The sequence below is a fragment of the Thamnophis elegans genome, chromosome 12, assembly GCF_009769535.1.
Source record: "Thamnophis elegans isolate rThaEle1 chromosome 12, rThaEle1.pri, whole genome shotgun sequence".
Taxonomy (NCBI): Eukaryota; Metazoa; Chordata; class Lepidosauria; order Squamata; family Colubridae; genus Thamnophis; species Thamnophis elegans.
This window is the reverse complement of record NC_045552.1, coordinates 55,936,132-55,958,228: the sequence shown is the minus strand read 5'-3', so window position 1 is coordinate 55,958,228 and position 22,097 is coordinate 55,936,132. Positions and strand designations below refer to the sequence as shown.

The following is a 22,097-nucleotide window of genomic DNA, read 5'->3' as shown; positions in this document are numbered from 1 at the left end:
CCCTCTCTGCTTCCTCCCTCCCTCACTTTGCTTTTGCTTCTCCTTCCTTCCTTCCCTCCCTTTCTTCTTCCTCCTTCTTTCCTTTTCCTTCCTTCCTCCATCCCTCTTCGTTTCTGCTTCTCCTTTCTTCCTTTCCTTCCCTCCCTCTGCTTGTTTCCTCCCTCTCTCCCTGCATCTCCTTCCTTCCTTCCTACCCTTTCTCCTTCCTTATTTCCTTTTCCTCCCTCCCTCCCTCTTTGATTCTCCTTCCTTCCATTTCTCCTTCTTTCCTTCCTTCCTTTCCTTCCCTCTGCTTCCTTCCTCCCTCCCTTTGCTTCTCCTTCCTTCCTTCCTTCCTTCCTTCCTTCCCTTTTCCTTCCTTCTTTCCTCCCTCTTTGCTTTTGTTTCTCCTTCCTTCCTTTCCTTTCCTTTTACTTCCTTCTTTCCCCCTCTTTGCTTTTGCTTCTGCTTTTCCTTCCTTCCTTCCTTCCTTCCTTCCTTCCTTCCTCCCTTTTTGCTTCTCCTTCCTTCCTTTCCTTTTCCTTCCTTCTTTCCCCCTCTTTGCTTTTGCTTCTGCTTTTCCTTCCTTCCTTCCTTCCTTCCTTCCTTCCTTCCTTTTTGCTTCTCCTTCCTTCCTTTCCTTTTCCTTCCTTCTTTCCCCCTCTTTGCTTTTGCTTCTGCTTTTCTTTCCTTCCTTCCTTCCTTCCTTCCTTCCTTCCTTCCTTCCTCCCTTTTTGCTTCTCCTTCCTTCCTTTCCTTTTCCTTCCTTCTTTCCCCCTCTTTGCTTTTGCTTCTGCTTTTCCTTCTCCTTCCTTCCTTCCTTCCTTCCTTCCTTCCTTCCTTCCTTCCTTCCTTCCTTCCTTCCTTCCTTCCTTCCTTCCCTGTCAGCCATGCTTTTCCCCTGAGCCAAGCCCCTCCATCCCTGAAAGGATTACCTGCACTTCTGGGTCAAAGGAGAAGAGGTTCTGTCTGCCTTCGCTGCGGCTGAGTTTGCTCAGCTGCTCCGTTTCTCGGCCGTACTGAAAGAGAGCAGAGCCCGTCAGACGGGAGGCCGAGATGGGTGGAAACTGGAGGGGGAGCAAAATACTCAGCTCCAGGGCAAAGGAGACGGCGAAAACTCTGACAGAGAGAAGCTGGGAAGGAGGGGTGTGTGTGTGAACCTGTGCGGCAGGATCGTCAAACCCACCAGGTAACCAACGGCCTGATCCGAATGCCGAAACAATTCTCTCTCTGTGCAGTTTGAGCCTAAAACGGACCTTGGAGTTAGATCTCACTGCTCGAATGTGCAGTAAGGAAGAGGTTTGCAAAGGGTGAGATGGGCTCATGTAAAGCTTGCCCCATCCGGCTGTTTCCCTGCTGGAAAAGCCAAATCCAGAGTTACCTTCATCAGCTCCGGATGGAGGCTTCTTCCTAAGCTTTCCAAGATGTTCTCCATCTTTCCATGGCTGCCGGAGTCATCTTCTGCAAAGGGACAAGAAGCAGATGTGGCAGAAGCACCTGGCCAGAAGGGTTCCACCACAAATGCGCGAACGACAAAAGCGCGTCTGACTAAACCGCAGTGACAAAACCGCGGCATCAAAACCGCGGAGACGAATGAGCGCTGAAGCGCGCCAACAACAGCACGCCGACAGAAGCGCACTATAACATAACCCTAAAAATAACCCTAAACCTAACCCTAAACCTTACCTTAACTTAAATTGCGCTTCTGTGGCGCGCTGTTGTTGGCGCGCTGTTGTCGGTGCGCTTTTGACATCGCGGTTTTAGCGCCGCGGTTTTGTCGGCGCGCTTTTGACGTTCGCGCTTATGTCGTGCCACGGGCCAGAAGAGGCAAAGGTTTCCTCTGGAGGACCTGGGAGGTTAGGATGAAGGGCAGGGAAGCTGGCCAGGAATTTCCCATCCCACCAGCAGGGCCACAGATCCAGCCACTCCCAGATGCCACGGGGGTGACCCGGCTTTTGTCCTTCATCTTCACCCTTCTCTGTTCCGGGAACTGCTTTGGATGCAGCCCAACAACACAACCCCCAAAGTGTGTGTGTGTGTGTGTGTGTGTGTGTGTGTGATTGCATAAAGACCTGTCTCCATCCACCACCATCTCCTGCTCTACTGTGTGTGTGTGTGTGTGTGTAGTTGCATCAAGGCTGACTGTCAGGTTTCCTAAAAATGCCCTAATTGATTCATGAGTATCGAGCCAAGTTTCAATACAAAACTAGCCGTTTATTAGGAGCCCCATTAGGCAAGGGATTTTTGCAGTCATATCTGAGCCTCGTTTGAATTATAGCTGAGCTTTACCCCTGTTCCTCCCCATCCCCTCAATCTGTGTCACAAATCACATTCCCCAATGAGGTGCACCCTTCCCAAGCCTGCTGCAGTAATCGGAGATCCGACTTTAGCCAAAAGTATGCGTAGAATGCGCTCCTCTCCCCCCTTTCCTCACTATGGCAACTTTAGGAGTTGACAACCTGCCTCCATCGCAGGTTCTCACCAGGCATGAACTCCGCCGCGTCCTTCTTCTCCGGCCCCAGGCCCTCCGTGTTGGTCTGGATGACCTTCCGCAGAGTGGCCAGCCAGTCTCCCATCTCCGACTCTGTTTCCGCTGCCAGGTAATGGCTGTACTTATCCAGCATCTTGAGCTCAAAGGCATTTCGGCGCATCTTGGGGCACTTGGGGAAGAAAGGCAGGGGACCTTTTGAAGCCGGGGTGTATGTGGGTGGGGGTGAGGGTGACCCGTCCCTGCAGCCCACCTTCCCTTGAGGTGCTCAAGCAGTTCTCGCTTTCCTTTCCTTGAACTTGGCTTGAAAATATTTCCCAATAACCAGGGAGAAATAAAATGACTGACAGGAGACAGGCAGAGAGTAGAATAGAATAGAATAAATATTAGAATGAAAGAATAGAATAGAATAGAATAGCAGAGTTGGAAGGGACCTTGGAGGTCTTCTAGTCCAACCCCCTGCTCAGGCAGGAAACCCTACACCACTTCAGACAAATGGTTATCCAACATCTTCTTAAAGACTTCCAGTGTTGGAGCATTTACAACTTCTGGAGGCAACTTCTGTTCCACTGGTTAATTCTTCTCACTGTCAGAAAATTTATCCTCAGTTCTAAGTTGCTTCTCTCCTTGATTAGTTTCCACCCGTTGTTTCTTGTCCTGCCCTCAGGTTCCTTGGAGAATAGTTTGAGCCATACCAGATCCTCTCTAGCATGAATCTGCCTCTGGCACTACAAAATCTCTAGCAAAACCTTTTGCAAGTCCTTACCTGTACAACGTCTATGCAGGAGTCCAGGAAAATGCATCCTTTGGATTCCTTGGAAATCTTCTCATCTTTGTAGGAATTGAGGATGTAAGAGCCATCCGGAAGTTGTGTCAGGTAGAAGTATCTTCTCTTGAACACCTACTCAGAAGAAGGAGGAGGAGGAGGAGGAGGAGGAGGAGGAGGAGGAGGAGAATTAGAAGGAGGAGGAGGAGAAGGAGAATTAGAAGGAGGAGGAGGAGGAGGAGAATTAGAAGGAGGAGGAGAAGGAGGAGAAGGAGAAGGAGGAGGAGAAGAAGGAAGAGGAGGAGAAGGAGGAGAAGGAGGAGGAGGAGAATTAGAAGAAGGAGAAGAAGGAGGAGGAGAAGGACGAGGAGAAGAACGAGGAGGAGAAGGAGAAGAAGAGAAGAAGAAGAAGAAGAAGAAGAAGAAGAAGAAGAAGAAGAAGAAGAAGAAGTAGAAGGAGGAGTAGAAGGAGTAGGAGGAGAAGGAGTGGGAGAAGGAGAAGGAGAAGAAGGAGAAGGAGGAGAAGAAGGAGGAGGAGGAGAAGGAGAAGGAGGAGAAGAAGGAGAAGGAGGAGGAGAAGGAGAGGGAGAAGGAGAAGGAGAAGAGCTCACTGTAGGACACAGTTGATCTTCCAGTATGAATTCTACTCCATTCTGCTCATTTCTACTCGAGATACGAGTCCAGAATCTTGAACCTCATGCAGAGTAAAGTAAGTTATGGACCATGAATGCTAACATGCTGGTGAAGAAGGCACAGAAGAGGCTGTACCTCCATGAGAATGCTCAGGAAGGTAAATCTATCCCAGCATCTACTTCTGTCCTACTATCGCAGCACCGTTGAGGGTGTCCTGACATACGGCATTCTCGCATGGTATGGGAGCAGCTCTGCAGTGGACAAAAAACGCTCTACAGAGAACCATTCAAACTGCCCAGAATATCACTGGGCTCCAGCTACCAGACCCCAGATGACATCTTCACATCTCGCCGTTTGAGGAAGTTGCATAACATTCTCAGAGACTCTTCCCATCCCGCTTACAATCTGTTGCCTTCGGGCAGAAGATACAGAAGAATTAAAACTCGGACCTCGCGTCTTCTGAATAGCTTTTATCCCGGAGCTATCATCGCACTCAACAACGAACTAAAGGGCCATCATCAGCGAACGGTTGGAGAGCATTACTTGGTCTGTTGTGGGGATGCTTGGGGGGTTTAGGGGGTGGGGCATTTTTTTGGTAGGTGGGGGTGTGTTTGTGGATTGTCATGTGTGTTGGGCCTGGTCTCTGGGGGTTATGTGAATTTCGTTGTATGTGTCTACTGTATACATACCAGTGGTGGGATTCAGCCAGTTCGTACCATATAGGGAGAACCGGTTGTTAACTGTTCGATCAGTTTGGTGAACTGGTTGTTGGAAGAAATCATTAGGGCAGAGAACCGCTTCTCAAGCATTCAAGCTCCTCCAGGAATTATTGAGGCACCTTTCCCACCCAAAACAAACCTAGAACCCATTTCCTTCTCCTTCCTGCTGAGGGAAACCCAAGCGCTCCCCTCTTACCTTCATGGTGACAGTGATGGTACTGTTGACGTTGGCCTTGTACAGCCAGCCTTGCCTGATCACACCCCCCTTTTGGGAGCAGAGCGAGGAAGCGTCCTGGAAGACAGAAGAGATCAAAATGACTGCAAGGAAAGGGGACCAAGTGGTATAGCTCAGGGGTTGGCAAACTTAAAACACTCAAAGAGCTATTTGGACCCCTTTCCCACAGAAAAGAAAACACCGGGAGCCACAAAGGTCCAACCGGAAGCCCCCCGTTCAATTCTGGAGCTGACCGGAAGTTCAGTTCCCCCACCATAGAGTCTCCTCCTAGCGCGGCGTCCTTTTCCCTCCACCTGTCCTAACCGAAAGCACTATCAATTGTGGGGACAACTGGAAAACCCTCCCTTTACCATAGAGTCTTCTCCTGGTGCATTGTGCTTCTCTCCCCCCACCCCCACCGGAAGCTCCTGTCAAAATTGTGGCGCCGACCGGTGACGGAGCCGCAGAAGAGGGAGGAAAGAGCCACATGTGGCTCCAGAGCCACAGATTGCTGACCCCTGGTATATCTCAATGAACGTTCCCACCCAACAAATGTCTCCTGTTTCAGTTAGGCAGGTGAGGATTGCACCTTTCTGGCAAAGGTGGGGTGGGAAGGAGGGAGGCTCTGGGAAGGCATTCTCAGGAGGGCTCCAGGGATATGGGCAGCGAGGGAGAAAGCAGAGCGGTCTCAAGGAACAGGGCTTATTTGATGGCTGTGGATGATGGAGATGGTGATCATGGAAGAAGAAGGGTTAGGACGTGAATTGAGGGGTGAAGGAGAGGAAGAGCTAATGGAAGGCGCTTCACTAATGGAAGAGTGTTCGAAGACTACAGTTGGTCCAGAACACAGCAATCTCCCGAAGGAGGCTGTGTTGCGTGCCTCCTTGTGGCACCCAGTGGGAGCTTCGTGCTGCACCCGATGGGAATCACCAGCGCGTCTTTCTCACCTCGTCTTTATCAAAGTCTTCATCAGTTTCAAAGATGTGGCTTGGGACCTTTTCTGGCCTGAAGGATTTGCTAAAGTTAAAAACAACCAGTTTTACTCAAATTGCACCATAATTAAAACACCCCATGATACTAATAATTAACATAGGAAGGCTGCCCCCCGCCTGAAGGCTATTCTTGGGGGCCAACTCACCCACAGGGCACCATGACTTTGAAGAACCCAACCCACAGATTCCTCCTCCCAATCTCAGTTGTTGGGTGGTCCACATATTATGCGAAACCCTTAATTGTTTGATTAAACCGCTCAGATCCTCAGAGGCCGAGGCAAAAGACACGGGTTTGGCCCTGCAAATTGCGGCATTGTAAAATGCCCTCCAACGTTGCGAGCCCGGGCATGCGAGGAACACCCACCCCGGGAGGGAGAAAGGCTTACCACGGTAACATTCGGAAATCGCCAGAATATTCGTCGTATTTGTAGTTCACAACGTACCAGTCCGAGCTGTAGGCTTTAATGCACTGAAAAGCAAATTGAAAACCCAGCTTAATTGCCTGCGTAGAAACGGGAGCAGCAGAGAGAGAGAGAGCCCAAGGGGAAGCGCAGAGTGCAAATTCCTTAAGGAGCAGCTGGGAAACGAGATGCATAAAGAACTGGAGGAGTGGGATTGGCGTTCTCCATCCCTCGAAGCCCCCTTGCCCAGCCTCTTCGGATGTGGCTGTTTGGCAGACAATGGCTGGATCCCTGGGGAAGGGGAGGCAGCTTCCTTGGGCCCCCAACGGCAAGAGAGTCTCTACTGGGATGTCTTCTGACTGAGGCTTCCAGAGAGCCTGAAGCCAACTCCAGGTCCCGACAAAAAAACCCTTTTATTAATTGACTGTGAATTCTGCTCATTCGCATCCAGCGAAGTCTTTCAAAGGAGGATTTACAGTCACGGACCTTATCTGTCTTGGAGAGCTGCCAGGCCGATATCTGCAGAACTTGGCAAGGAGTCTCGGAGAGTCACGAACCAATGAAGCGAACTGATTGTCTCCTGCAAACTCCACTCCCCTTTCGCTCCTCTTTTATTTCCTCTGGGAGGGGCCATTCACCGTCCACCTGTGGCCTTACTCCCAAGTCGACCCCTGTTCTTCAGCTGTTCCCTTCATCTGGCAACTCTGCTCATGCGCACACTGGGAACAGGCTCCAGCTGTTCTTCTGCCTCACTGATGTCTGACTCTGAAGGCAGCTGATAACCGTCAGACGGCCCTGGCCCCCTCTCTGCCTCCAACACAGAGCCCTCATCAGAGCCTTCCCTGGACTCCAGGACTGGCCCAGGTTCCTCCCCAACCTCCTCACTCTCCGAATCTGCTGCCAGCTCTGCTGGCCCTGGCAGGCCACAACAAGATGGGGGATTGAGCTGGAAGACTTCGCCAAGGTCTATCCTCTGGTTTATCATCAGTCCTCGACTTACAACACTTCATTTACTGCCGGGAGTTAAAACGGCACTGAAAAAGGTAACTCGTGACTCTTTTCCACACTTACGACCGTTGCAGTATCCCCATGGTCACCGGATCAGAATTCGGACTCTTGGCCACCGACCCCTATTTACGACGGTCGCCGTGTCCCAGAGATACGTGATCTCTCCTTGTGACCTTTCTGCCAAGCAAAGTCCATGGGGGGGGGACCAGGCTCCTTTAATGACCATGTGACTAACTTAACGACTGTGGCAAGAAAGATTGTAAAATGGGGAGGGGGGACTCACTTAGCAGTTGTCTTGCTTAGTAACATAAATGTTGGGCTCAATTGTCGTCATAAGTCGGGGAACCACCCGACTACGACTCACAGAAATGATTTAAAACTCTGGATCTCTCCCTTTGGAGAAGGAATGGCTATTTATGGAGAGGATTTCCCCCAGCATTTGAATATGGGAGTCTCTTAAATGGGGCCGATTATAAGAGTCACTTAAAGGAAAAGCGATCGCTTTTCGCCCAGAAATGGAAAAACAAACTAACCCCAAATGAAGATGAAATAATGAGAAAAATTATGGACTGTGCCGAAATGGATAAATTAACGAAAGAAATACAGGGAAAGGAAGAATCAGAATTCTACCAGATATGGGATAATTGGTATAGATGGATGGAGCAAAGAAATAAAAAAGCAAGGAAAGAATAGAATAACACTCAAAAATAATAGTTATGAGTAAAACAAAGGGGGTCATGATTGGTGAAATCAAATCAGGACGATAGCTGGCATATAGACTGTAGAATTCTAGAGAAAAAAGGAAATGATATGAAACAAAAATGGGTTTGCGGAAATACCATCCCCAAGAAAACATAAACTGGGATTTGAAAGAGACACCCATCACAATAGAAAAAGAAAGGAAGGGGAGAAGGAAGGAAAGGAGGGGAGGAAGGAAGTAGAGAATGGAGGGACGAAGGAATGGAAAGGAGTGGAGGGTGGAAGAGAGAGAAGGAGAAGGAGAGATTTTAGGAGAGGAAGAAGAAGTGTGGAGGAGAGGTAGGGGAAGAAGAAAGAGGTAAGGAGAGGTGGGTGGAAGGGAGAGAAAAAGAAGAAAAGAGGGAGAAAGAGAAAGTAAAGGAAAAGCGGTGTTTAAAAGTAGCGCAGGACAAATGGTCCTTCCAGGGGGTCAAAATGCTGCCACGCAGAATAATTGTAGTGACTTGGGTTTGTCTGTGCCCTTAAAGACTTCTGCAAGGGAGGGAGTTTTTAAAGAAACAAAACGCGTGACTCGCTTCCTCTTTTGGCAACACTGAAGGGTGGAAGTTCGCCCGGCCAAAGCTTCTGCTTCCGCTCGAGAGACTGATTACAACTCCCATCATCCTTCTCTAGCCAGGAGGGCTGGTCATTGAGGAGAGGTTTCAAGCATCCCTTCCGTGGGCCCTCGGGAGTGGAAAGAACCGCACGGATAACGAACAGGGCTCTCAAATTGTCCAAGAAGGGCTCGGGATGAAAAGGCCCTCCTTCACTATTGCTCTGGTGTTGTCTTTAACAATTATTTGGAGACCTCCGTCTGAAGAAGGCTGAAAAAGAGAATATGATCCTTCTCAAAAATCAGGAGAAAGGAAAGCTCTCCACTTCCTCACCTGCAAATTGAGAGATGAACCTGCTGGTTTAATGTCATGTATTTATCAGACCAACTCACTCTCTCAGAGAGACTCTCGTAGTCCCAAGGCTAGCGGTCCTTCTTCCCCCCCCTTCTGGCCATGATCAAGGGCCCCGTGACCCGACAAATGTGTGCACGACAAAAGCGTGCCGACAAAAACCGCGGCGCTAAAACTGTGACGTCATCAACGCGACGTCATCAACACGCCGACAACAGCGCTCCGACAGAAGCGTGATTTAAGTTAAGGTAAGGGTTAGGTTTACAGCGCGCTTCTGTCGGCGTGCTGTTGTCGGCGTGCTTCAGCGCTCATTTGTCTGCGCGGTTTAGAACTCGCGGTTTTGTCACCGCGGTTTAGTCGGGCGCGCTTTTGTCGTTCGCCCTTTTGTCGGTGAACCCAAGGGCCAATTTAGGTTCCTCCCTCCCCCCCAAGAAGAGAGTGGGGGGGTCTCACCTCTTGGACAAAGAGACTCTGGGCCTTCTTCAAAGCATCTTCTGGCACTGAGGAACGGACCGTTCTCCTCTGGCGACTGATAACCGAGAGCTGTAAGGAAAGTTGGTTGGTTGATTCCAGAATGATTGAAGACCCTCTGGGCAGAAGGAAACTCAAGGACGGGTCTCCCTGCTTGAGCTGGAGTCTTTTCAGAAGCATCTAACTAGGTTTGGAGGGAGGGCAGGTCCAGCTTCTGTGTTAGGTTAGGTGTTAGGTTTTGACTTGGACAGGGCCTCCTTGGGGGTGGCCCTAAGGCATGAGACCACCTTGTAAAGGAAGGCTGTTGAAAGAAATCTCTCTGCCAAGAGCCTCCTGAGGTTGATCTGTGGGATCCTTTTGAGCTGGTATCTCCAACTGGCCAACTGTGGAACCCAGCATGGTCCCAGAACCACCACCATTTCTTTGGTGTGGGAGGCAGGGTGAAAAGATCACGGTGTCAGGCCTGCAATTACATTCCTTTTAGAATTTTGGCCTGCCACACTTTCTCTTATTTCATTATGCTGTTTCTTTAGTAGAGTTGATGGGAGGGGGGAAATAGACAGAAGTAGGATTGTGGAATGTATTGTTTTCATTCTTTACTAGAAGCCAAGGTCATCCTTTGTCTCCACACTAGCACACCTGACCGGAAGAAGCTGGGTGTGGATGCCAGCGTGGAAGAAGAAGATTGGACCTTGTGATGGATTGTGGGTGTGGGGGGCAAGATCAAGAACTTTTAACTTGGAGGTGGAATTCTGATGTCATTTCCAGTATTGGGATTAACACAGATGTGCTAAGACGTCTTCTTTATTAAATTGGAACTTTAAGGATACTTTTGCCTTTGATTCTGATTTAATTCTACATGATACTTGGAACGCTGACATACAGCCTGATAGAGCCCCCCAGAAAGGGGCTGAGTGGGGAGCCCACACCTGACACCCCACAATGATGGGGAACAACTCACTGAGGCATCTTCCATGGGAAACATGAGCAGGTCCCGGAAGGGATCGCTGTAGATCTGCGCTTTCCGTTGGCTGATCACATTCCTGTAGTCCAAAGGCTGGCTCACCTTCGTTTTTTTCCTGGTGGGAGAGAGGAAGACCACGTGCCTCGTTAGACCCAAGGAAAATCCCCGCATAGGGTGGAACCAACACCGTAGGAGGAGAGAGCAGAAGGGGAACAGACCCCAAACTATGAAATATGGGCCACCATAGACCATGGGATGCCATCTTGGTATCAGCCACCCCACCTGATGTAGGAGATGGGACTTGTAGTCCAAGCCTTGGGCCAGGAGGCTACAGCAGTGGCTACATTTTATGCAACTCGATGCCGTGAATCCCCTTTGTGTCTTCTCCAAATAAACACACGTTCTGCCTATCATTGCCCTGCCTCCATCTGCCTTCTTTAGTATGAGCCGAGGTGGCGCAGTGGTTGGAGTGCAGCACTGCAGGCCACTTCAGCTGACTGTTATCTGCAGTTCAGCGGTTCTAATCTCACCGGCTCAAGGTTGACTCAGCCCTTCCATCCTTCCGAGGTGGGTGAAATGAGGACCCAGACTGTGGGGGGCGATATGCTGACTCTGTAAACCGCTTAGAGAGGGCTGAAAGCCCTATGAAGCAGTATATAAGTCTAACTGCTATTGCTATTGCTATTCTTTTCTTCCCTGGTTTTGGCAACTGGATCTTCCTTCGGGCAGAGAGTCGTGCCCTATTTTCTAAAAGTGCCAGGCCCTCAGATTAATCCGCGTTAAATCAACAAAGTGTACAGCAAGACAACGACGCTCGGGTGCCTACAATTAAAGTAATCTCCCATGAAAAGGTGACGGTTTCTTTGGTCTGGAGGTTGTGATGCCAGGCGCAACCCAGAGAGAGCCCTTTGCCATCCCCGGCTGGTGCCCCTTCTGCTTTTTCCTTCTTGGATAAAGGTGAGCTTGGAGAATACATCTCGCCCCAAAGTGGTGGATTTGCCCATCCTGTGCCAACCGCGAGCCAATCCTCTTTCCCCTGTTTTTGGGCACGTGCCACGCCCTGGCTGCCGTCCACTCCTGGCAAAAGAACAGAGCTGCCCATGAGATAAACACGCGCTATTTTAGCCAGAATGTCTTATTTGTATTAGCAGTAAAAGCAAAGGAAAATCTTGAGATAAACAAGAAGAGTGGAAGATAATTGTATTGTTCTATATGTCTAAAGTTTGTCTAAAGTTTGTTTGTTTCTTTTAAGTTGTAAGCCACCCTGAGTCCCCCAGGGAAAAGGGCGGCATATAAATTTAATAAAATACAAATACAAAATACAAATAACTTGCCTCAACCATATTTTAACAGCTGGGAGATTTTAGATTGGCGTTTCTCAACCTTGGCAGCTTTAAGAGAAGTGGACTTCAATTCCCAGAATTCCCCATCTCTTGAGCAATTTTTTAAATTGTTTTTTCCCCCTCTATAACAGTGTTTCTCAACCTTGGCAACTTGAAGATGTCCGGACTTCAACTCCCAGAATTCCCCAGCCAGCGTTCGCTGGCTGGGGAATTCTGGGAGTGAAGTCCGGACATCTTCAAGTTGCCAAGGTTGAGAAACACTGCTCTACAACATCTTATAATCATCACATTAACATTGTTCTGTCATCATACCTGTATATATCAATCTTGTATCGCTTCTGTATTTATATACATTCACCTACAATTCTATACCTTTCTCTATTGTTTCTCGGCTGAATTAACTTTATTCCTGTTATGCAACCATTTTATACCAGTTATCCCAAATTTCATAGTATTCAGACTCTTCTTTGTCCTTGAATCTTGATGTTAACTTGTCCATTTCTGCACAATCTAGAATTCTCTGAATCATGAATTCCCCATCTTCTAAAGCTGCCAACGGTTGTCCCACCAGGGGTCCCACCATCGCCAGTTACGGTGGCTACTGGTGAAGTTCAAGGTCATCTATTCCAGGGGTCTCCAACCTTGGCAACTTTAATAAGCCTGGTGGGCGTCAACTCCCAGCTTTGCTGGCTGGGGGATTCTGGGAGTTGAAGTCCGCCAGGCTTAAAGTTGACAAGGTTGCGAGCCCGGATCTATTCAACACCCGAGAACATCCAGCTCCCTGTGGATCTTAGCAATAATCCTTTTTTTTTTAAATAAAGTTTTTCATTTTTCATTTTCATAAGATATAAACCACATGGATACTATTACATAGACAACGTCGTACTGTATTATTAAATGTTTACATCAATTCATCTTACAAACAACTCCCCAAAATCAATTATGGCTCTTCTGCTCTCCCTACCCCATATTTGTACCTTATCCATCGCTTTCTCCTCCTCTCTCCTCCCCCTCCCTACCTCCTTTCTTCCCTCTGCCGTCCTTCTCTTCTCTACTTCACCTTTCTCTCTCCTTCTCCTCACTTAGCAATAATCCTTGACAGATGACGATTATGCAGGTGTTTTGAAAAGGCTCCATCCGGGGTTGGTCCTGGAACCTTTCACAGTGAGGACTTTCGGGCTGGCCCTTCAGGTGAAGATGCCAGGATATCTGCAAAGTTTCCTGCTTTCCATGCTCCCCACAGCTCTTGGGAAGCTTTCAGGCCCTTACCAGGGACATTGTTGGTCTAAACCAGTGATGAAATTCCAATTTTTTTTACTACTGGATCTGTGGGCATGGCTTGGTGGGCGTGGTGTGGCTTGGTGGGCATGGCTTGGTAGGTGTGGTAGGGGAAGGATACTGTAAAATCTCCATTCCCTCCCCACTCCAGGGGAAGGATACTGTAAAATCTCTATTCCCTTCCCACTACAGGGGAAGGATACTGTAAAATCTCCATTCCCTTTCCACTCCAGGGAAAGGATACTGCAAAATCTCCATTCTCTTCCCACTCCCAGGGGAAGGATACTGCAAAATCTCCATTCCTTTCCCACTCCAGGGGAAGGATACTGCAAATCTCAATTTCTTTCCCACTCCAGGGGAAGGATACTGCAAAATCTCCATTCTCTACCCACTCCAGGGGAAGGATACTGCAAAATCTCCATTCCCACCCCACTCCAGGGGAAGGATACTGTAAAATCTCTATTCCCTTCCCACTCCAGGAGGAGGATACTGCAAAATCTCCCATTCCCTTCCACTCCAGGGGAAGGATACTGCAAAATCTCCATTCCCACCCCACTCTGTGGCCAGCCAGAGGTGGCATTTGCCAATTCTCCGAACTACTCAAAATTTCCGCTACCGGTTCTCCGGAACCTGTCAAAACCGGCTGGATTTCACCCCTGGTCTAAACCCGTGTTTTTTCCCCAAACCTGGGCAGCTTTTAGATGGGTGGATTTCAACTCCCAGACTCCAATTTAAAGTGGGTGAGGCTGAAAATACTACATGGAAATAATCATGGTTTTTCTACGTGAAATACTACATGGAAACAATGATACTTTTTTCCATTTTTCTTGCTCATGACTGCAAGAAAACGAAGCGGAAATGCTTCAGGAAGTGGCCAATGACACAACATTTTTCTTTGCCACCAGGAACGAGTTTCAAACGCAGCTCCTCGTTTTTTTCGGTTACAGCTCTGTTTGCATCTGAAGCTCCTTCTGAGAGCATCCAAGGTATTTTTAGTTGCCCGAACCAAAAACTTTCCAGCAGCCACTTAGTATAGTTCCTATTGGCCGGGGAACAACTCGATGGATCCAATTGAAGACTTCTGGGACAAGAATGCTTTCACCAATCCATAAATGCATCTTTTTTTCCCCTTGCCTTTAAGGAAAGGAGGTTAGCTTCGGGCATCCGAAGTGGATACATTCCATTTTAATTCTGCAAGGATGCGATGCTGCGAAGGATTATAGGTGGCCATTAAGGGGACCAAATCTCCTTAATTAGCCCTTGTGCTGTTATGGAAATCAACCCGCCTCTTCCCCGCTCTGCATCAAAGTGGCATCCATCAAAACTCTAAGTGGCACTTAAGCACCTGAAAAAGGCTCCCTTTGGAGGCCACGGAAGCTTAAAAAAAATAAAACCAGGTTGCAGGGCGAAGTCTCACTTCCTATTCTGCAAAGCAGCTGGGAAGGGGTGAGGGGGAACCAGCAGTAGAAATGGAATGTAGAAATAATACTCACAAATATGGAGGCGCTTTTAGCAGCCCAATTTCTCCATAAAAAGGATGCAACTCTCGTTCTTGAGGGAGCTCAACTCATTTTCTTTTGCTGAGGTTAATCTTTGCTGATATTTTTCATGAAGCAGCTCGAAAGGTGGATTTCCCCCCCCCCCCAAAACCCCACAACTGAGTAGGTCATTCTGTCTCACTTAGCAACTTTGGGCTCAATTGTGGCCGTTAAGTTGAGAAGTATCTCCAAGGGTGGCTTTCACATACCTTTCCTACCGGTTTGCAAATGTGTACGGCGCATTTCACATTTCCCTATCTACGCTCCGGTCTTCCGCCCATGCACTTTGCTCAAAAAAATGTCCCTAAATATGACAAAATAGAACCAGGACGGGTGGTCCGGCCGTGATTCCCAACCGCAATTTCTGCTACCCGTTTCGGCAAACCAGTCCAAACTGGCTGAATACCTCTTCTGAGTATCTCTAGTCCAGTGGTGGGTGCAGGAGGTTTGTCCCGGTACGGGCGTACTGGTGCCTGCCCGGAACATTGGGTACCATTCTGGTACGGTGCTCCGGAAAGTCCCGCCTGCCCGCCCAAGCTCCTATCTGTATTTGAGCTTTTCGGTGCTTCTGCGCACAAAGCACACGCCGCCAGCGCGATGCTCTGCCAAGCAGCTGGAGCATCATGGAGGCTCGCGGAGGCATCGCAAGAGATAAGGACGCATGCACACGCTGTGTACATTCATGTCAGTGGTGGGATTCAAATAATTTAACAACCGGTTCTCTGTCCTAATGACCAGGTGGGTAGGCGGGGGTTAGTGGTCATGTGGTCATGTGGGCGTTGCCAATCTAACATTACTCAGGTCGATGGGCGCTTCGCCTTAGCTGTTACAATGAAATAAGGGTTAACTGGAGAGGCAGTTTCTGTAAGCAGGTCAATAAAGATTAGGCTAGAAACACACACCAGAATGTTTCCTTCCTGCCTTCCTTACAGGATTAGCCCTGTAAAGTGGGGAAAAACCAAAGATTATTTCTTCCAACAACCGGTTCTCTGAACCTCTTAGAAAGTTAAGAACCGGTTCTCCCGAATAGGTGCGAACCGGCGGAATCCCACCACTGATTCATGTGGTGGACGCTGGGCCCCATGCACCGTACGGGTTGCACGGGATCCGGAACCCGCCACTGCTCTAGACTGAACTCTAGCTGGATCTACATGAGATGAAGGGTCCCACCAGTAGGCTCCCCAGTGTGGGTCAAAAGAACGGCAGGCAGACAACAGATACTTCCCTTCCCCCAAAAACCTTGGATGGGTCAGATCTCCGGAGCTCCTCCAAACCGAGAAATTTGGCAGGACCAAAAAAGATGCTTCTTAAATTCCGCCAAGTTCATCCCATGAATTCAGTTTCAGTTCGGGCTAAATTCACACCTGTTTTGCCATCCCTGTTTGGGACAATTATCCTCTCCACCGAGCCCCCGAGGCCTTCAAAGAAGATGAAAGGAGATCGCGCCCCAGAGCCATCCTGCAGAGCTCAGACACCCAGATCCCAGCTTCCTCCTCCTCCCCACAGCAGACTTCAATTAAAGCAGAGGCCAGGCTGAAATTAACGCCATTAGCAGACAATAGGTTTCTCTCCAGAAAGAGGGCGGGGGGAAGGCGATTCGAACCAGGGATGAGCAAAATGGAAAAACCGGGGATCACCAGAGATCCCACAACAGTCTCAGCCATCTAGTCTTCTTCTGAATAAAGCCCTTATGGGTCACAGCCAAGATATAAGAGATCAGACAGAGAGCAGCTCTGTACAACAGAAAGTCTTGGCAATCATTTCTTCTGAACGGGAGGTTGGAAAAAGTGGCCTCCATTTCCCAGACATTCATATTTCTCTCTCTCTCTCTCTCTCCTCTCTCTCTCTCTCTCTCTCTCTCTCTCTCTCTCTCTCTCTCTCTCCTCTCCTCTCTCATCTCTCTCCTCTCTCTCTCCTCCTATTATCTATCTATCTATCTATCTATCTATCTATCTATCTATCTATCATCTATCTATCCATCTATCTATCATCTATCTCTATGTCTGTCTGTGTCTGTTTGTCTGTCTATCTCTATCTATATCATCTATCTATCTATCTATCTATCTATCTATCTATCATCTCTATCATATCTATCATCTATCTATCTATCTATCATATCTATCTATCTATATATATCTATCTATATATCTTCTATCATCTATCTATCCATCTATCTATCATCTATCTCTATGTCTGTCGTGTCTGTTTGTCTGTCTATCTCTATCTATCTATCTATCTATCAATCAATCATCTCTATCATCTATCTATCTATCTATCTATCTATCTATCTATCTATCATCTATCTATCATCTCTATCATCTATCATCTATCTATCTATATATCTATCTATCATTATCTATCTATCTATCTATCTATCTATCATCTATCTATCTCTATCTATCATCCTATCATCCATATCCATCCATCCATCCATATCCATCCATCCATCCATCATCCATCCATCCATTTGTCTGTCTGTCTGTCTGTCTGTCTGTCTGTCTATCTGTCTATCTATCTATCTATCTATCTATCTGTCTGTCTGTCTGTCTGTCTGTCTGTCTATCTATCTATCTATCTCTATCATCCATACATAGATCCATCTATCATCTATTTATCTCTCTATCATCTATCTATCTCTATATCTATCTATCATCCATCCATCCATCCATCTATATATCTATCTATCATCTCTATCATCTATCTGTCTATCTGTCTGTGTCTATCTATCTATCTATCTATATCTATCTATCTATCTATCTATCTATCTATCTCTATCATCTATCTATTATCTATCTATCTATCTATATATCTATCTATCTATCTAATCTATATATCTATATATCTATATCTATATATCTATATATCTATATATCTATATCTGTATCTATATGTATTTAGTGTCACAACCCTGGTATGCCCCAATTATGGGAGGAAGCTAACTGCTCATAGACAGAGAATGGAAGCAGCTAGCTTCCTCCCATAATTGGGGCATACCAGGGGTTGTGACACTAAATACATACCTACAAATAAGACAAATAAATACAAATACTTCCCGGCTCTGCTGAGAAGGAGGAGGACCTTGTGGCTCAATGGTGAAGACATCTGCCTAAGATGTAATACAGCACAGGTTCGAATCCCAGTAAGGGTATGGCTAGCTGATGAGAGCTAAATTGCTTGAAATAGATCTATACTAGTCTCCCTTTATTTTTATCAGCACAAATACAACACACAGACACACACACACACACACATATTATAGGTTCTTTATGGACACAGTCAAATAAAGGAGGGATACTGATAACAATGTATACACATACATGGATACAACATAAGAAAAGTAGATGTAAATTGTAAACAGTGATTTGGCGCGGAGCATTAGAAATCTTTGTTGCTAAATATTTATGGATGTTTAGCCAGAATAGGCCATAAGGATTCAGTGTTATTGAAGGATATTAGAAATAGCAAATGAAATGCCCATATGTGGTTATGTTTTCAATCTGATATATTTTATGACGAAGGGCGTTACACAATGATAGTCAAATGAAAATGGAGGTATGATGATGGCAATATGTATAAATACATCTGAGTAAAATACTTGAGTTAATATGAATTATGGTTGATGACTGCGGAGAGATGCATGGAAGTTCTTTTGTAACCAATGATACACTTTCTACAGTATGTAAAGGAGGAGGGTTCTTTGTGTGTGTCTGTTTTGAAAATAAAAATAAAAAAATATATTAAAAAGAGAGGGTTTTTTTATGCTGGAAACCCCAGAAAAGTTTTTTGAGCCTCTGCTCCAGTCTCCAGGGACGGCAGTTGTGCAAGGGAGAAAACTTCATCAAGAGGCCAATCCCAGTCAGAAGGGAAAGTTGGAAAGGGATATTCAGGAAGGGCACTCAGCCAGAGAGAGAGAGAGAGAGAGAATGGTGTGTGTCATGGAACGGAAACGTGGGCGTTTTCTTCCTGTTCTAGAAGTGCTGTAATGCCTGAAAACGTAGTTATTACTTCTGATTATGCAGCCACCCCTCTGAGTGGCTCTCGGGGATTACAGCCCTTAACAACTGCAAAAAGGAGCAAAAAACATATCAACCATATTTAAAAAAAAGCTAGCCCTAAAACACGACAGGCCGAGAATCTATGGCGGCCACGCAACTATTGTATAAGCTTGATCACACCATCCGGTCCTTGAAAACTCTTTGTCTGTACGTGTGTTGTGTGTTGTAAACTAATCCAAAAGTTAACTGTGGCCAATGCAATGCCAGCATCTGTTTTCGAACCATGCCACATCTGTTTCTGCTACGGGAGAGAGCAAGACAAACTGCCTCCCTCCCCCAACAAAGCAATTCTTCCTTCCAGCCGCCGGTTATTTCCAAAGGGACTCCAAGCCATCATTTTAAGGCGGAGGAAAAAAAGCTTAAGGAACCTCTCATATCATTCGGGCTGGGGAATTCTGGGAGTTGAAGTCTTAAAACGGCCAGGCTTGGAAGGCAATGTGGTAAGATTGTGCTTTGATTTGATTTCACACCTACATTCTAAAAAGACCCCACTTCTTTTTTTTTAAAAAGAAAGCGTTTTATTTCGCATTGGTGCAAGCAAGCCAGAGGTGGCGCCGTGCAGTGTACTGCAGGCCACTTCAGCTGACTGTTATCTGCAGTTCGGCGGTTTCAAATCTCACCGGCTCAGGGTTGACTCAGCCTTCCATCCTCCGAGGTGGGTGTGAAATGAGGACCCAGACTGTGGGGGCAATACGCTGACCTCTGTAAACCGCTTAGAGAGGGCTGAAAGCCCTCTGAAGCGGTTATATAAGTCTAACTGCTATTGCTATTGCTATTCCCCCCCGCCCTGTCTTCATTTGAGCCTGCTTTCGGTTTGTTTTAAATAAACAACGTTCGAAACCCATCCTCTCTCTTAGGACTGTGGACTAAAAATACTTGATTATGTTGGGAAAAGTTACCCAAGTCAGATTTATCGATTATAATTACCTTAAGCAGGTAAGGTAGCTGGCTAGTTCTCCATCTGTTGTTTTCGAATGATTTTATCAGAAGGGGTGGGGGGGGAGAGTGACCAACCACAAGGCCAAAGGAGCACCATCTGACCCCCCCCACCCCCCCAAGTCAAGTTTGCAAGCATCTGCCCAACCAGGTTGGGTTGAAACCGAAGTTTAGCTTTGCTTAAATCCCATTCGATGAAGCAGAAAATTCATACGGGCATCTCCCTCTAGAGGAGTTCCTTTCACAGCATCTGTTGGGCATCCCAAGGGCATGTTACCATCTGCCTCTCTCGGCTTCTCGGAGCTGAGCCAGGCCCTGTCTCTGCCAGACGGCCTTAAACACTCTCTACACATGGACGTAGGCTCTCTGGCGCTTTCAGAGCAGGAAACTGGGGGTGTGTGGGGGGGAAGGGTGGCCAATCCTTGTAGCCACCCCCATTTAAGAGCAGAAGGGGCCTCTTCCCCTGGTTCTTTGGGCAAAGGAAACAACTACCATCACCCCAGCTGGAAAGTGCCAAGACTCCCCCCTCGCCCACCTCCTGGCATCCCTATTAGAAAGATTTCCCCGCTGCTCTCTTGGCTCTCAATTCCGACGTTTTGGAAGGAAGAACCTGCTCCCTTCGCAAGTGCTTCGGAAGACGGCACCGCCAAAAACCCAACCCCCGGGGGCAGCTGTGGGCGACGTTTTTCATTTCCTGCCTTGGCAGAGCGGCAAGAGGCTTGGCTTTCGCAGGAACTCAAGCCTTCCAACGGAGCCGCCCTCGTGACTGGGCCTCCTCTGGCAGCCTTGGCGCCTCTGCTCATTTAAGGCCCCTTCCATGGCGCCTCGGTTCCATTGGATATTTGAGGGGTGGGGGGCGGCCTCCCCTCCACCAACCTGCGCACGTGTCAGTCGCGAGGAGCAGATTTCCTTTCCTTGACGGGGGCGCGGGGGGGGGGGTGAAGGGAAGTCCCAAAGCAGCAATCCGATGCTGCAGGTAGGAGTGAAAGGGGGAGGGGGTGTGTTAGGCAGGGTTGCATGAGATAGATATGCCCTTGGACACCTCCTTCATCCACTGGGGAGTCCAGGATGATGGCTCTGCCCAGCTGGAGGAGGCTCTGGGTTGGGGGGGGGCTTGCGCCAGATTGCCAACAGCTTCCAGGAAGAAAGGCAAAGAAAGAAAGAAAGAGATAGGGAGAGAGAGAGAGAGGAGAGAGAGATGAGGAGAGGAGAGAGAGACGAGAGAGAGTCTATCTCTATCTCTCTCTCTCCCCTTTCTCTCTCTCTCTCTCTTCTCTGTCTCTCTATCCCTCTCTCTTTCCAGATCCCCTCTATTCTATCATATATCTATCTATTCCATCTATAATCTATCATCTATAATCTAATCTATATATCTATCTATCTATCTATCTAGTCTATTATCATCTATTCTATTCTATTCATCTAATCTATCTATCTATCTACTATCTATACTACTATCGATATATTCTATATCGTTGGATGCTCAGCCTCTCGATGCACAGGAAGGGGTCCAAGACACCCAGGATTCCAAAGATAGGGCCGGGTGGGCGGAGGGGCTTGGGGAAGGAGGGGTTCCTAGGAAAGCTCGCGGGGAGGGGCGGGGGGCCTTCCAACACGGGGGAGGGAGAGCTGGGGGGCTTGACAAAGGCGGGAGGGGTCCTCGGGGCATCCGCGGCGTTGCCTCTCCCATCTCTCCTTCTTGGGGGGTGGGAGAGGCGGGCGGGGCGCCCTGCAGCCCCCTCCCATCCACCCGCGGTCCAGGGCGCCTTTGGGTCTCCTCCCCGCCCGCCCGGTCCCGCCTCACCTGCGCCGGGGAGCTCCGCACCGCTTCGGAGACGCTGTGCCGCAGCTCGGCCGCCGTGCCCGGCTTGCTCAGCCGCTTGGTGAACTTGCGCACCTCCGCCGCGGCCATGGCCGGGCAGCCCGCGGGACAAAGGCAGAGAGCCGGGCGGGGCGCGGCGGGGGCCGGGGGAAGCGGCGAAGGCTGCTGCGGGCGGAGGGCTCCGAGCGCCCCCTGCCTGCCTGCCTGGCCCGGCCGGAGCTCCGCCGCTGCCCCGCGCGCAGAAGAACGCTCGCTACTCCGCCCCGCTTGGCGGCTGGGCTCCGCGGGGCGGGGACGATGGGCGTTGCAGTCCCCGCGGCAGGGGCGGGGGTCCCGCGGAGTGGGAGGGAGGGGCGGAGAGGGGAAGGGGCGCCCGGCCAGGTGAGGCTACATTCCTCCTCCCGACGGGGGTCCCGCGCTCAGCCGCCTTTCGGGGTTCGGGCGACCCCCCCCAATTGGCAGTTAGAGGCTCCACCTCCCCCCCGGACTCTTCCAAGGGGGGGGTTCTATACGTGGACCAGGCCGCTTTCTGTGGACGAGACCGCCACGGGCAGGAGCCGCAAGGGTGGCCGCGGAAGAGGCGAACAGTGGCCAGGGGGGGCTTTTCCTGGGCTGCAGCAGGTGGGAGACCCCCGCCACCTTCCTGCTCCCGAAAGACTGGACGTTCCTGCACGCGAGTGGTCTCCAAGGCAGGTGGGGGCGAACACCCCCCCCAAAAACCGCCCGGCTTATTGTGTATCTACTCAGAGGCTGCAAGGGCAGATGTGGCTCATTTTGGGAGCCGGGGCGGTACCCAAACCCCGCCTGGAAGGGAGCTGGGCATCCCTTCTGCTCAGGTTGGTCCAGG

The 22,097-nt window shown here is 48.9% G+C and overlaps 1 protein-coding gene across 1 annotated transcript in view; it reads right to left on the bottom strand.

Moving 5' to 3' along the window:
* DOCK11 (dedicator of cytokinesis 11) overlaps window positions 1-21,505 on the bottom strand; it is a 91,394-nt gene extending 69,889 nt beyond the window's left edge. The window contains exons 1-10 of the mRNA XM_032227837.1: window positions 21,232-21,505; window positions 10,276-10,391; window positions 9,297-9,386; window positions 6,178-6,260; window positions 5,747-5,816; window positions 4,782-4,877; window positions 3,234-3,368; window positions 2,462-2,639; window positions 1,361-1,440; window positions 915-998 (exon numbers count right to left, since the gene is read on the bottom strand). Coding sequence (XP_032083728.1) covers window positions 915-998; window positions 1,361-1,440; window positions 2,462-2,639; window positions 3,234-3,368; window positions 4,782-4,877; window positions 5,747-5,816; window positions 6,178-6,260; window positions 9,297-9,386; window positions 10,276-10,391; window positions 21,232-21,340 — 1,041 coding nt within the window. The 5' untranslated portion in view covers window positions 21,341-21,505. The remainder of the gene's footprint in view (window positions 1-914; window positions 999-1,360; window positions 1,441-2,461; window positions 2,640-3,233; window positions 3,369-4,781; window positions 4,878-5,746; window positions 5,817-6,177; window positions 6,261-9,296; window positions 9,387-10,275; window positions 10,392-21,231) is intronic.
* Between the last annotated feature and the right edge of the window lie 592 nt (window positions 21,506-22,097).